The sequence below is a fragment of the Lycium ferocissimum genome, chromosome 12 (assembly GCF_029784015.1).
Source record: "Lycium ferocissimum isolate CSIRO_LF1 chromosome 12, AGI_CSIRO_Lferr_CH_V1, whole genome shotgun sequence".
In the NCBI taxonomy this organism is placed as follows: domain Eukaryota; kingdom Viridiplantae; phylum Streptophyta; class Magnoliopsida; order Solanales; family Solanaceae; genus Lycium; species Lycium ferocissimum.
Genome location: NC_081353.1, coordinates 30247380 through 30261994, shown reverse-complemented (window position 1 = coordinate 30261994; position 14615 = coordinate 30247380). Strand labels below are relative to the sequence as shown.

The 14615-nt window shown below is 32.1% G+C and overlaps 1 protein-coding gene across 1 annotated transcript; it reads left to right on the top strand.

Moving 5' to 3' along the window:
- Window positions 1–6925: 6925 nt before the first annotated feature.
- On the top strand, window positions 6926–11545 carry LOC132039730 (eukaryotic translation initiation factor 5A-2). The gene is made up of 5 exons (XM_059430245.1): window positions 6926–7124; window positions 9274–9396; window positions 9502–9558; window positions 11034–11108; window positions 11196–11545. The coding sequence occupies exons 1-5, from the start codon at window positions 7002–7004 to the stop codon at window positions 11298–11300; spliced, it is 483 nt and encodes a 160-aa protein (XP_059286228.1). The 5' UTR covers window positions 6926–7001; the 3' UTR covers window positions 11301–11545.
- The last annotated feature ends 3070 nt before the right edge of the window (window positions 11546–14615 follow it).

The following is a 14615-nucleotide window of genomic DNA, read 5'->3' as shown; positions in this document are numbered from 1 at the left end:
ATTTAATTAATGGAACTCTGATGATCAGTTTACCAGCTTAATTGTCTTAAACAAAACAATTTAATCAATTAGAATTTTTTTTTTTTATAGAGAAGTACCTTAGATTTAGGATAAGTGGAAGTAAGAGCGAGTACATGCATTCCAGGTTTAGTCAACAAGAGAAGAGAGAAAATGAAGTGAGACTAGACGAGATTGCGGTACCTAAATATAAGCCACTTAGATATTTAGGCTCGCTGTTTCAAGAGAATAGAATGATAGATGAAGATGTTACTCATATGATTAAAAATGAATGGAATAGATAGGTGCTAGTGGGGTGTTATGTGATAAAAGAATGTCTACCAAAGTGAAACGTAAGTCCTATTGAACAACAATAAGGCAATGTTATATGATAGTGAATGTTAGGCCGCCAAAGTCCGACATTTTCATAAGATGAGTGTTATCAAGATGGCGATGCTACGATAAATGTGTGGTCTTACAAGATTAGATAGAATTAAAAATGCACCTCCCCCAAAAGGTGCAAGTAGAGCACATTGAGAATAAAATGCGAGAAGATCACTTGAGATGGTCTGGAGTTGATCTACAAATGCATCGATCAATAGGAGTAAAATTATAGCAAGTGGGATGAGGTAGACCTAAAATCACATGGAAGAAAATTATCTCGAAAAATCTGCAAATTCTTAATATCAATAGAGACTTAGCTAAAAATATGATACAATGAAAAAAAAAGATTCATATAGGTGATATTGATACCGACTAGTTGAAAATAGGTTTTAAATTTTCTTTTTAATATATTTTAGACTTGTTAAAGCTTTTGCAATGTTCAAGTTCACAAAACACACGTTTTGCCTAAATGAATTGAAGAGGAGTAGATCTTTCATCAAAAATTTAGGTTCGAAATCAAGCATAGATGTTTGAAGTTCAAACATAGATGTCAAAAGAGTTTACGAGATTTTCGACTGAGATAATATTTTATAGGAATCATTTTCTTTCAATTAAACAACTATTTCGGTGATTTTTATTAGTATTGATTAATTGAACTCTTATTTACATACGAAGGTGGAGATAACTCGTTAGAGAGTTGAACAATTCTAGCCAGTTATGAGGGTGAAAGAATATCTTTAGGCAGCAAAAAGCCATACATATCAATTGTAAATTAGTCCATATAAATACGCCGAGCACCACCCATAAAATTTTGGATGAGTTAATGTCATGTTCATCTATTAACTCAAACCATCTTGACATGTTCAATTCAGCTCATCTAAAAATTGCGCTGATTTGAATTATGTGAGTTCCCCGAATCGATCTATGAGAAGCTGTAAAAAAAAAATTAAATATTTTTTTATTTTAATATGTTTATACATCTATAATAAATAAATAAAAATTATTAATTTTATTTGGTAATTAAACAAACTATAATGAAAATAAATAAAAAATTAAAAGTAAGAATTGTACATTGAACTATGACTCATTGATTGGTTCGGGCGTAACTAACTTTTGAACAAGGTTAGACAATAACCAATCTTGAGACAAGGCAGTCTTTAAGAGAAAATTAAACAACTTGAAGAAATAAGATAAATGTCTATCAAAAAGAAGATGGAAAAAAGGAATTTTACCTAAAATAAATAAATTAAAAGCTAGCATCACTATGTGGACTAGTTCTGTCCATTCACTAGAGGCATCTCATTCTTTCTCCAGTACTCATTTAAAAAAACACGTTAAATAAATGTTGTCATTTTCAAGATTCTTGAACGAATTGACAAAGAAAAAAAAAAAAAAAAAGTTAGTGAAAGATGCCCATCATTTGGATATATAAAAAGAAGGGGGGCAAAAAGAAGGAATAGATTCCTCCACTAAATTATTTGCTGTAGTTGATTTGTAATGTAACTTTTATAATTAATTTGAATAATAGGAAATAAATTTACGTTGATAACTTTTCAAGGAAAATATTTGATAAGTTCCCTCTACTATCTTGATCGTCTTAGTTTCGCAAATCAATTTGTTTTTTCTTAGTTAAACTAAGTAGAAATAGTACCATAATAAACATGTAATTCTAAGCGTAGATTGAAACTTGAGATTTTATTTTTTAAATATATTCTCTCCGTTCACTTTTACTTGTTCACTTTTGACTTACACAAAAATAATAAATGAAGTCATAATTTATCAATATCTATATTAATTAGGTGCAAATTTTTATTGAATTTGAAAAATGATTTGAAGTGAGTGTTTAATATTATAGGTAAAACAGGAAAAAAAATTATCTTCTCTTGATATGCTAAAAGTGATAAATAAAAGTGAAAATTTACTTTTAGAATACTGGACAAATAAAAGTAAACGGAGGGAGTACTTCCCGTCCATTTTTACTTGTCATGTATTGATTTGACATGCCTATTAAGGAGCCAAAAATAGAATGACAAGTTCACTATATTCCTTCTAATTATTGCTAAGTAATCTAAAGATTGAAATTAAAAAAAAAAACATATTTTAAAAATTGTGCAACCACTTTCTCCAACCCACTAATTAATGATAAGAGTAAAATATGTATGCATTGGTAAATTATTTCTTGATTTTTCAAATTGAACAAATAAAAATTAACAACTATTTTTAATATACAGAACAAGTAAAGATAGAAAAGGATATTTAGAGATAATTTTTACAATGATAGAGGCATAAATATGACATAATGTATGAGGGAGTATTTAATTAAAATTAAAATACAGGACCCACCACTTTGTGCTCCTCATTTTCCTCCCTTTCTTCTTTCCACGTCTTTTTCTTCCTCCTCAGTTTTCTCTCTCCTCTTTCCTCTTTTTTTCTCATTTTCTCTTTTTCATCAATTTTAAAATTAATTCTATTACATACAGATCAAAATTCTTTAAGTTATTCATCAGTTTCATTATTCATTTTTTCAATTTCTTTTTAAAAATTCAGTTAACAAGCTTAAATGAAAATAATTGGCACTTTCAAAAAAGTTTAATGTAAAAATTGATAATCAAAAATGAATTTAAGATATTTCTGAAAGTAAAAACACCTTGAGAGATTTATTAGACTTTTTTTTTTCTTTTGGTATATATTCAATTCAAAATTGCTACATTCTGCACCCAATAAATCCAAATTTCAAGTACCATCAAAGTACCTTGACTCTAGGGGTGTGAAAAAACTTGTTTAACCGATAAACTGAACCAGCAAAGTCTTCAAATACAACTGTTTTGACCTCCCGTGTCTTTCACATAAAAATACTGAAATATACTTAAAAATGTAAATTTAATAAGGCCTTATGTCCTTATTGGGTTATCGGTTTAATCGTTAATAAAAATTTAAAAATTAAATTGGTAGTTTAATAAAAAAAAAAATTACAAAATCGTTTAAAATTATTAACCCAATAACTTGATATCGATAAACCAATAACATTTCTTTGATTCAGTTTATCGATTAAACCAATGTTTTTTCACACCCTTAAATTGTGGTCTACTTTGATAACACCTAGAATTTTGAACTTCTCGGATGCAGAATGTAGCAATTTTAAATTGAATATATACCAAAGTATCCTAAATTCATTTTAGTTTTCAATTTTTACATTAATTTTTTTGTTTTTCAAGTGTCAATTATTTTCTTTTAAGCTTGTTGGGACAAAGTGATGGGTCCCCCAATTTAATTTCAATTAAATACTCCCACACACATCACATCATACTTACGCCTCTGCCATTGTAAAAATTTTCTGATATACACATTTGCAAATATTTTAAAACTTTAATTGTTGTACATTAGATTCTAAGATGGCTTTACAGAGTCAAAGATAGAAAATTACATGGGGTCGTACAAAACATTAAAATGTCCATTGCTAAGGCAATAATTACACGTAACTTTCAACACGAATTTGGTCATAAAGTCAGAATCTCCTTTTTGATAGGACTGTTTGCTGTTCAAAGCAATATCAAATTCTTTTGGGGAAATTAGCATTTTAGTCCCTTGAATATTAATAAATTATAATCTTGATCCTTGTAATTTTTCAGTAAGCATATCTTTTTATATTTGATATTCTCGTATTCGTTCCCAAAACTCAAACTGAGATTTCTGATCAAGGGCAAAAACTAACTGCATTCGGTATTCACACCAAGGTCTGAACCATAACAGCTTACCATGATTATATGATCTAATAATACGATAATATATATTAACTGATTAACCATGATTAAGAAAGAGAAGTTTATAAAATGTATAGATACATATCATGCACTTATCGGATGCAAATATGAGTAAGGCTAAATATTTTCATCTCTAAATAGGGAGGAACAAAATAATTCATCTCACTGCAATTCTTATGTTATGGTAAATTACGTCCATCGCAGCATAATCCTTATGTTATGTTTCCCACCTGAGTATGCTCAATCATGTGGGTTGAAATCCATAAGATTTTAGGTTTACAATTCCGGGAGGCAAAAGTATTAGATGGTTTCTTCCCGCCTTGGTTGATGGAGTTATTTGATATATCTGCTGGTGAAAGATAGTAGGTATCCTGTGAAATTAGCAGAGATACACACAAGCTAACCCGAACACTACAAAAATAAGAAAAGTATCCAAAGGTAGCAAGCACCCTATAACATTAATCGAAGTCCAGACAAACTGCCTAGTGAACTAAAAATTGAGTTGCACACAACTAAAAGGAACATCCCCAATTTTTTTTTTTTTTAAATCTCGCTCTAAGGGGTTGTTTGGTAGCTGGTTAGGAGTTAGGTTATTCATGTAAATCATGCATAAGTAATACCATGCTCGATAGCATTCTTTCTATGTATAAAATTCAACACACCTAATATGGTGTTTGGTAATGCAATTTAGAAACCCGCATAACTAATACATACATAAGTTAAATAGAAGAAGCAATAACTAATATATAAATACTAAACCCTTCATAACCAGAGGCGGATGGAGCACTATAACTAAACTTTCGATGCGGGGTATAAATTCATATGTAAAAATTTATTATAATTACAATAAATAGTAGATATGAACCTATACTTTAAAAATATAATGGTTGAATGCTAAAAAATTTAAAAGGTTGAACCCCTAAAGTTTAAATCCTAGATCCACCTTCGTGCATAATTAACCTCTGCATAACATAATACATATAGATTCTCTCATGACTAATCTATGTGTTACTAATACATGCATACCTCTAACCAGCTACCAAACACCCCAAGGTGATTTCTTAAATCGCCTTGGTTGATGGATTTACTTGGTATTTGTGCTGATGAAATCGCCTTGGTTGATGGATTTACTTAGTATTTGTGCTGATGGCAGGTAGTAGATATCACGTAAAATCAGCAGAGGTGCACACAAGTCGACCCCAACACTATAATGAAAAAATAACTAAGATATATATCCCATAAAATTAATCTAAGGCACCGTAAAATAAATCGAGGTGAGCATAACTGAACCGAAGACTCCCAAATATATACTCTGTTTGTTTCAATTTACGTAAACAACAACAACAATAACATACCCAGCGAAATCCCACAGTGTGGGGTCTGGGGAGGGTAAAATGTACGCTGACCTTACCTCCATCTCGGAAGATAGAGAGGTTGTTTCCAGAAGACCCTTGGCTCAAGAGAAAACATGATGAGAAAAGGTCGGATAAGCGAGGAGCAACAAAGTTCAACGCGAAAATGAAACTAACGAAAGCGAAAAAGTCATGATAGAGCAATATGAGAAAACAGAAACAGTGGCTATCACAGATAAATACGATAATCGTGGTACACGGACTAACATATAGTTGCACGAATTAAAGGACAAGAAAATGAGGATCAAAACCGCGACTACTAGTGCGATAGTATACTAGCCTTCTACCCTAATCTGAGTCCTCCATAGCCTCCTATCTAAGGTCATGTCCTATCTAAACATATTTCCTTATTAATTCTTGTTAAAAAGAATGAATTCTTCTATATTTGGAAACAATTAACCTTTATACAATGATTTATAACCACGCAAAATATACGTAACTCATTTAACACCACAAGTTTAAAAGTCTTCTCTTCTTTCTTAAATTCCGTGCCCAGTCAAATAGGTTCACATAAATTGAAGCGGAGGGAGTATATATTAAAAATATATATTTTTACTCTAATAATAAGTTTCATAGGGTGACACATAGGAGTTGGCATGGTACGGTATTTGAAACTTCGGTTCGGTAATTTCAGTTTTCAGTACTTAAAAATACTATACCATTACCATACCAAATTAATTTGGTATGGTTCTGTATTTTTAAGTTCGGTTTCCGTATTTTGCGATACGGTAATTCGGTAACCATAATTTGTTCGACTGCGACTTACATATATACATATAATAAAAAATTATGACTTCGGCTATTCAAAAAACGTCTCAAGTATATTATACTAACATCTTACACGTGTAAAAATATTCAAAAGAAAGTACAAGTAATGCTCTTCATTAATCAATTACACAAAAAGGGCATTTCAATCAAGATATATATACTTCGGTACACAAAAAGGGCATTTCAATCAATTATATCATACTAACATCTTATAGATGCAAAACTATTCAAAAGAAAGTACAAGCAATTCCAACGTCTAAATAATTAGTTTGTACTAATACTAATTATATATTTGTTAGTATATATATGAATTATATATGTAACTATATGAAATACTTCGATATGATATTCGATATTTTCTCTATCAATACCGAATACCGTACCAAATATCAAACTTTTAAAAAATACATACCAAATATCATATCAAATATCATAATACCGAAATAGCAATATCAAAAATTTTAATTTCGATATGGCAATCGGTATATATCGTATCGTGCCCAACCATTGTGACACATGACAAAAGGTGTTAAGTACAAAAGAGGGTTAAAATCTTTTTTTCCCAAAATAAAAACAAGGGTCACCTCTCCTCTCAAATTTTGTGTTAGTACCTTTTGCTCTTTCCCCCAAATAGCAAAGAAATAATCCTAGAGAGAGAGTTTTAGAGAGAGAAAAAAACATGTCGGACGAGGAACACCATTTTGAGTCAAAGGCAGATGCAGGTGCCTCTAAAACTTTTCCACAACAAGCTGGTACCATTCGTAAGAATGGTTACTTAGTCATCAAAGGCCGTCCTTGCAAGGTTTTTTTTTTTTTTTTTTTTAATAATTTTTTTTTTTTTGATCTTGTTAGTTCATGTTTGTGAATCTTTATGTGTTTTTATGAATTGGGTTTGTGTAAAAATCAGATCTTGATGAACCCTTTTGCCTGTGTTGTTTTTTTGAATCTTATTGGTCATAGTTAAATTATTACTAAATATAGAAAGGTGTACTGACTAAAAAGAAAAGAGTGTCACGTAAATTGGACATGGGGAGTAATAAATCTAATAGAAGGCCGTACCTGCAAGGTTTTTTTTTTTTTTAAATTGACCTTGTTAGTTTAAATATGAATCTTTATGTGTTTTTATGAATTAGGTCTGCATAAAAATCAGATCTTGATGAACCCTTTTGCTTATGCTTTTTTTTTTTTTTTAATCTTATGGTTATAGTTAAATTGTTACCAAATATAGAAAGGTGTACTGGCTAAAATGGAAAGAGTGTCACGTAAATTGGACATAGGGAGTAATAAATCTAATCAAAGGCCGTACCTGCAAGTTTTTTTTTTTTTTAAATTGACGTTGCTAGTTCATATTTATGAATCTTTATGTGTTTTTATGAATTGGGTGTGCATAAAAATCAGATCTTGATGAATCCTTTGCCCCTTTTATTTAATCTTGTTATGTCTGTGTTGTTTTTTGTGAATCTGATTGGCCAGAGTTAAATTGTTACTAAATATAGGACGGTGTCATTTTTCTTTGAGACTGGCTAAAAAGGAAAGAGTGTCACATAAATTGGGACACAAGGAGTAATAAATCTAATCAAAGGCTGTTCCTTGCAAGGTTTTTTTGGTTTAAATTTCACCTTTCTAGTTTAAATTTATGAACTTTGATTGTTTTTATGAATTGGATGTGTGTAAAAATCAGATCTTGATGAACCCTTTTGCCCCTTCTATTGAATCTGATTGGCCAGAGTTAAATTACTAAATATAGAAAGTGAAATTGTTACTAAATATAGAAAGGTGTCAATTTTATTGGGGTCGATTAAAAAGGAAAGAGTGTCACTGTCACATAGTAATAAATTTAATCAAACGCCGTCTTTTTTTTTTTTTAATCTTTTAATAAAAATTCAGCTTGCTAGTTCATATTTTATGAATCTTTATGTGTTTTTATGGATTGGGTATGCGTAAAAATCAGATCTTGATGAACCCTTTTGCCTGTGTTGTTTTTCTGAATCAGATCTTCTCTTAGTTGATTGTTAGATGTATTTGCTGATAGAAGGAAAAAAAGGGTGTGTTTAAGTTGTGAAATCTGAATTCTTATTCGTGATTGAGTAGATTTATTACTCTATTTGTTCCAATTTATGTGATTGGTGTTTGACCGTGCACGGAGTTTATGAATAAAAGGAAGACTTTTGAAATTTGTGGTGTAAAATAAATCATAGTCATCTTATTAAAGGTAAAATGGAAAGTTTAAAGTTAAATTGTTACTAAATATAGAGAAATGTCATTTTTTCGGGACTGACTAAAAAAGAAAGAGTGTTACATAAATTGGGACATAGAGAGTACTTTTTGTTAAAATATAGGTGATCGGTTGGATTAATGTGTATGCATATATTGGTCAGCTAGTATGTTTTTTTGCTTTTTGGTAATTAGACATGTCAGTATTAGAGTATTCTGTACTTTTCCTTGCTTTGGTTTTAATTGAAATGAGTCACAAGTCCTTTGAAACAAAAAAAAAAGGTCACCTTATTCATAAATCTGGTTATTGAGTAGATGCTATTTGCTGAATAGGATTGGTTTTTGTGACTGAATAATCCAACTGTAGAAGACTTATTCAGATATTAATTTTTATCAATTAGCACGATAGCCTTGGATTCCAATTTCCAAGGACTATTCAGCTGCTAAATGTAAATAAACCGTGCAAGTGCTGTAATTTGAATAGGTTGCACTTTAAAAGATTAACAGAATCTGCAGATATTCTTTTGCTTTCTTTCCGCCTGTTCTATCCCTTAAAATGATGAAAGGGAAGGGAGTTATAGATTTTAAGTTCAGTATGACTATTGTATGAGCCCAAAATACTGAGTTATTTTATAAAAGAATTTATGTTTTTGTTGCAACCTTGTATATTCATTTACTAGTCTAATTTTGGCCCTTCAAAGAAGGTTCTTGAGTTTTAATATGATAATGTTGAGCAGGTTGTTGAGGTTTCCACTTCAAAAACTGGCAAGCACGGACATGCTAAATGTCACTTTGTGGCAATTGACATTTTCAATGGAAAGAAACTTGAAGATATTGTTCCGTCCTCCCACAACTGTGACGTAATGAAGTGTTTCTTTCCCCTCTTTTTTGTGTCTACTGTTGTATGTTTGGTTTACCAGCAACAAAAGTTTGATTTTTTCTTGTTTTGCACATGCTCTTCTCAGGTGCCACATGTTAATCGTACTGACTATCAGCTTATTGACATCTCTGAAGATGGTTTTGTAAGTTTTCTTTTACCACTGATGTGAAGTGGTCACTCAACTCTACTCTACTTGGAGCTAAAAATTAAAAGAAAACAATATCACATAGTTTTAATTATTTTTTGTATATTTTTTTTTAAATGTTTGTGGTTGTTTCTGATTTTCTTATGTAATTTCTGTTATTTCACTGAAATTGGGATGTAAAATTACTCACCTTTCCGATGTCTTTATTAAAAAACATTAACCAAAAAAGCCTTTATAAAAGAAAAATTAAATGAAAAACCTGTGGGTATTCTATCATATTTGAGGTTTTCCTAGTTTCACATGTTTTACCAAGTAGTTGGCTACAAAATTTGTAGAATAGATGTCATGTGAATTTTCATGAGGATGCTACTAAACTTTATGATAATAAGAGGTGCATTTCTATATTCTTTCTCTTTCTTTTCCCCGCATTTGGGTAGGAAGTTGGGGGTGGGGGTGGGGGGGGTGGGTGTTTAGATGAATATCAGTGAGTGATTTCTTGAGTTATGAATACACTTGTTCTAGCATAAGGTTCCTTTAGAATTAGAGTGTGATTCAAATTATGTGGCTATGATGGATTCTAGTCTCCTTCATTGGATTTGCTTGAAGCTATGTTGTTGGGTGCGCGGCGGATGCGACACTGGCGCTGCAACGTTTTTGGAGACTCAAAACATAGGTTCGAAGGGCATTCGTCCTTTACAAGACAACTCTGTTGGATTACTTGACACGTTACTCCTCCTAGGTTGCACACACACACACACACTGTCTCACTCACTCACACACACCTACGCACTTGGGCATGTGCGTGCATAGGGAAACAAATGCTTGCAAACACAGTCAACTCATGAATGTAGCTGCAATGCGAGGCATTACACAGGCCTAATCTCCAACTACCTGACTTGGTTTGCTTGACAGGTACTATATATAAGGGATACTAGTATAAGCAAATTGTTCCCTTGGTTATCATGCTCAAGATTAAGTGATTTCTAGCTGATACTCGAATAATGTCAGCAATCTTGCTTCAAAAAAAGTGAATAATGTTAGCAAAAGAAATGTTCTACCTTAATTAAGTTTTTATAGCTTCGCTACTTGTATGTAAAGTACTAAATAGGCCTCATTTGGCTAGGCTTTCGGTTAAATCGGTTTTTTCACGAGAAAAACTTCTATCTGAATCATTTTCTCTTTTGACCGAATATATGCTATGGTGGAAACAGGTTGGTGTCCCATTATGTTAGTGGGTTCAGAGTAAAATTTATGAAATTACATTGTTTAGGTGTTAGTAAGACCAAATGTCTTAATGGCAGGGAAGGCATAGTGGAATGCAACATACATATCAAAGTGAGGCAAATTCTTTTGCCTAGTTCATGTGAAACAATTTTTCAATTTTAAGCTTTGAAGTTCTGTTTCCAAAGCTGGAGTTTCTTTTGCCGATTCTTTCTTTAAGTGTGTTCTCAATATTGTTGTGATTATCTCAGGTCTCCCTTCTTACTGATAGTGGAAACACCAAAGATGACCTCAGGCTTCCCACCGATGAAAATCTGCTGAAGCAGGTATAATATTTCTTTCAACTTGGCGAATAACTTGTCTTCTAACTTATTTCATACAGTGACTGAGTTTATCCATTTTATGTTTTGTAGGTTAAAGATGGGTTCCAGGAAGGAAAGGATCTTGTGTTGTCTGTTATGTCTGCAATGGGGGAAGAGCAGATCAATGCCGTTAAGGACATTGGTACCAAGAACTAGTTGTGCCTCTGCAACATAAATATTTGCTATAGTTAAGACATTATTATATCCTAACGTGGTACTTCGATATCACTAGATTATAAACTCAGGTTAAAATCTCAGATTGAGATTGGTTTCAATCTTTGTTATTTGCACTGTGAAAACAAAAGATACAAGACAATTGCTGCTGTGGCTTGGGAATGAATTGGCTTTCAGTTCTTGGCTTTCTGTTATGATAATTAAATGCTGCCCTCATATTTTGCACGTAGATCATCTTCTTTGGATTGTTTATTGTCCCTTGCTAAAGAAAATTGCCTCTTTTTTGTCCTTTTAAAAAATTGCCATATGACACTTGTGAAACATATGTAGAAGTTTGAAAGACACACATGTATCACAGGTGTAGAATTGAAAGGAGTATCACGTTGAACAGGAGAGGCAAGGCTCAATCGTAAGGTGTCAAGTAGTAAGGCATGCCCGTGCATCATCATGAAAGTTTTTTATGTACTTCGACTTTAGTTATAATTACACAAATTTAAGAGTTTCAAAGACTAAAGATATTCTCTAAAACTAATGCAAGTCTACCATCTCAAGATATTTTCCATGTGAAATCTCAAATGCAACCTTTGAAGATGAAATAGTTGAATATTTTCTTCCACGTCGAAGTAATCTGCAAAAATAAAAAGTAAATTATAAGGTTTTAAAGCCGATACCGAATGCTGTTTCCATACGAAGGAAGTAGTGGCAAAATGATTCCAATTAGAAACATAGCTAAAAATGGAAAAGACATCCACACATTTAATAGAAAAAGTTTGGATAGAAATATACCAATACATCAAATGCTTCCTCTTATAAGATTTTTTCAGGCACTTGATGATGTAACAGGCAATGGTCCCTTTTTGATGCCAGAATGCAAAAATATATCGCATAAACTGGGAAGAGAGAGCTCCAATGTTGACACAAGTATTGAAGTTGGAAAATGAACAATGCTCGGATATTGCTACCCAAGAAATATCACATTTATTGGAAGGTAATTGTACTCAAATGTTTGAGGTCGTAATACCCGCCTCTGCTTGTTTCCAACAGTAAGTAGCTAAGTCTAGAAAGTGAGTTGCATGTAGAACATCAATATTAGCATACGGATCACCATAAAATTATACACCTAATGTTCTTGAAATACGATAACTATCAACGTGAAAGTCGTATCATTATAGGATGGACAACAAAAAGAAGAGCTGAATAAGAATCCTCTATTACTGCTTTTGCCACCAATTTTGAGACTGATACATCCCAGTGACGCTTGCAGCATTCTCGTTGTATCGCACGACTGCTAAGTGAATAACTTTTTTTGTTTTGATTGCTAGAATTAAACTCAAATGTATTTCCAACACAGAAATAGTTTTTTTTTTTTTTTTTTTATGACTAGAGAACCGCAGCCGCTACCCTTTGGGTGCGCACGGGGTTCTGTGTGACAAACACATAAATAGTTCTTTAAAATCTTTAAAGTTCTTAATACAGACACAAGGAAAGGTGCTTAACATTTCTGTTGTGCAAAACTTAATTTTATTTTTAGTAATTACTCAAAACTTGGTACAATTGACCCTGGGGACCAAATTTGATTCACTTTAAGCAAAACCTCTTAGGGGTAAATGACACGACAGCGTCTGCAATGAGCACGCAAAAGATAAGAGCTTTTGTCTATCAAGCAGTAATTGTAGAACATTATGTCCAAAAAGAAGACTCTATATCTTCTGACCTTCTGTAATGGCATACTCATGCAAAGATTGATTGATATTAAAAAGTATAGGCTCACAGAATATTTTTAATTGTGATGGAAAATTGAAGCAAGTCGAACTTAAAGAAACATTTGACAACATTCTCTAGGGAAATTAACGGACAACAAATAAATGGAGAGATGTTAAGGAAATAAAATGAGATGAATGCGAAAGCCTGTGTGCAAATGCATCTGCCTCGTCATATACGCACAGAAATATTGTAAGATGTACAGTAATAATTAACAAAGCTATAAAATACTACTAATAAGGAACCCCAGAGTTGTAGAATACCTCTTAGCTATCACAAAATATAGGGGAAGGCCAAACCAGAAGTTTTTTTATGGAGTAATGATATTAAGCCAAAGCAGAGGTTAAATTTCTTATAGCACTGGCCTCCGGCATTTTGTTGGTAGTTCTATTCATCAAATAGGATATTTTTTTTTAAAACTGGTAACATTATTCATCAAATAGCAATTATAAACTATTCTAAAGATTATTATGTATCTAAGACGATATAGTAATTTGATAGGACCAATTCATCCTGTTTTGGGGATCTATTTTCTTTATTGAAATGAAAGATCCATTTCAGACGTAAAAAAAATTCATAAAGAAAGGGTACCAATTAGTTATGACTCAATAAAACATAAAGCAAACTAAATAGAAAGACTTTGCAATGGTTCACGTCATGTAAATAAGCAAAACAAACATTTGCTTCCTTGAAAATTCCATGCACTCTTCAGTCCTGAAATCCCCTGAATTACAACAATTTCTCAGTCAAGAGAACGGAAGGGCCATGGTCAAAAAATCATTGCTAAACTTACTAATGCCTGCTGGGGCAAATGCATCAGTGGTACTCCTAGAAGCAAGTTCAGCTACATTGAATCTAATTATTTAACCAACTGTCCAAAACACTATATGGAAATGAGCGTAGTCCTTGTCTAGACATAACCGATTTCAAAATATGCACCAAAAACTGGCCTTCCGAAATGTATAACACAATCTTTTTGGTTCCTTGGTCAATAGAACTTAAAAGAAAAATGTATAATTCTTTTCTTGTTTCTTGGTGCAGTTACTGAATTTACTCAATTCAGACATGATGAGTACTCCTCCGTGGTCAACTTGGAATCCAAATAGATGAATTTGAAAGAAAATCAACCGGAAGTCACAGAGAGAACATCAGTTTTGATGATTGAAAGAGGGGAAGGAAGAGTATAGAGATTTAATTTTGGATTCTTCAAACTGAATACAAAATACGACACTCTTGGAAGGGGTTTCTGACAATAAAAGAACACGTGGATAACTGAAGTTCCAAATTTTTCCATCGTTCATCTTTATACACTTGCAGCACATAGTACAACTTTTACAGCTGTGTTAGTAGGCGTTTGGACATGCAGTTTGAAATCATGAGATGAAACCAGCGTTTGGATATGCATTTCATCTCACGGTTTCAAACCATGGTTTAAAAAATTTTAAATATAAAATTTGACCCTTTAGTTTATATTTTGTAAAAAGAGACCCATAAATTGGTACATATTTTTAACAATTACTCCCACCAATCATTTAC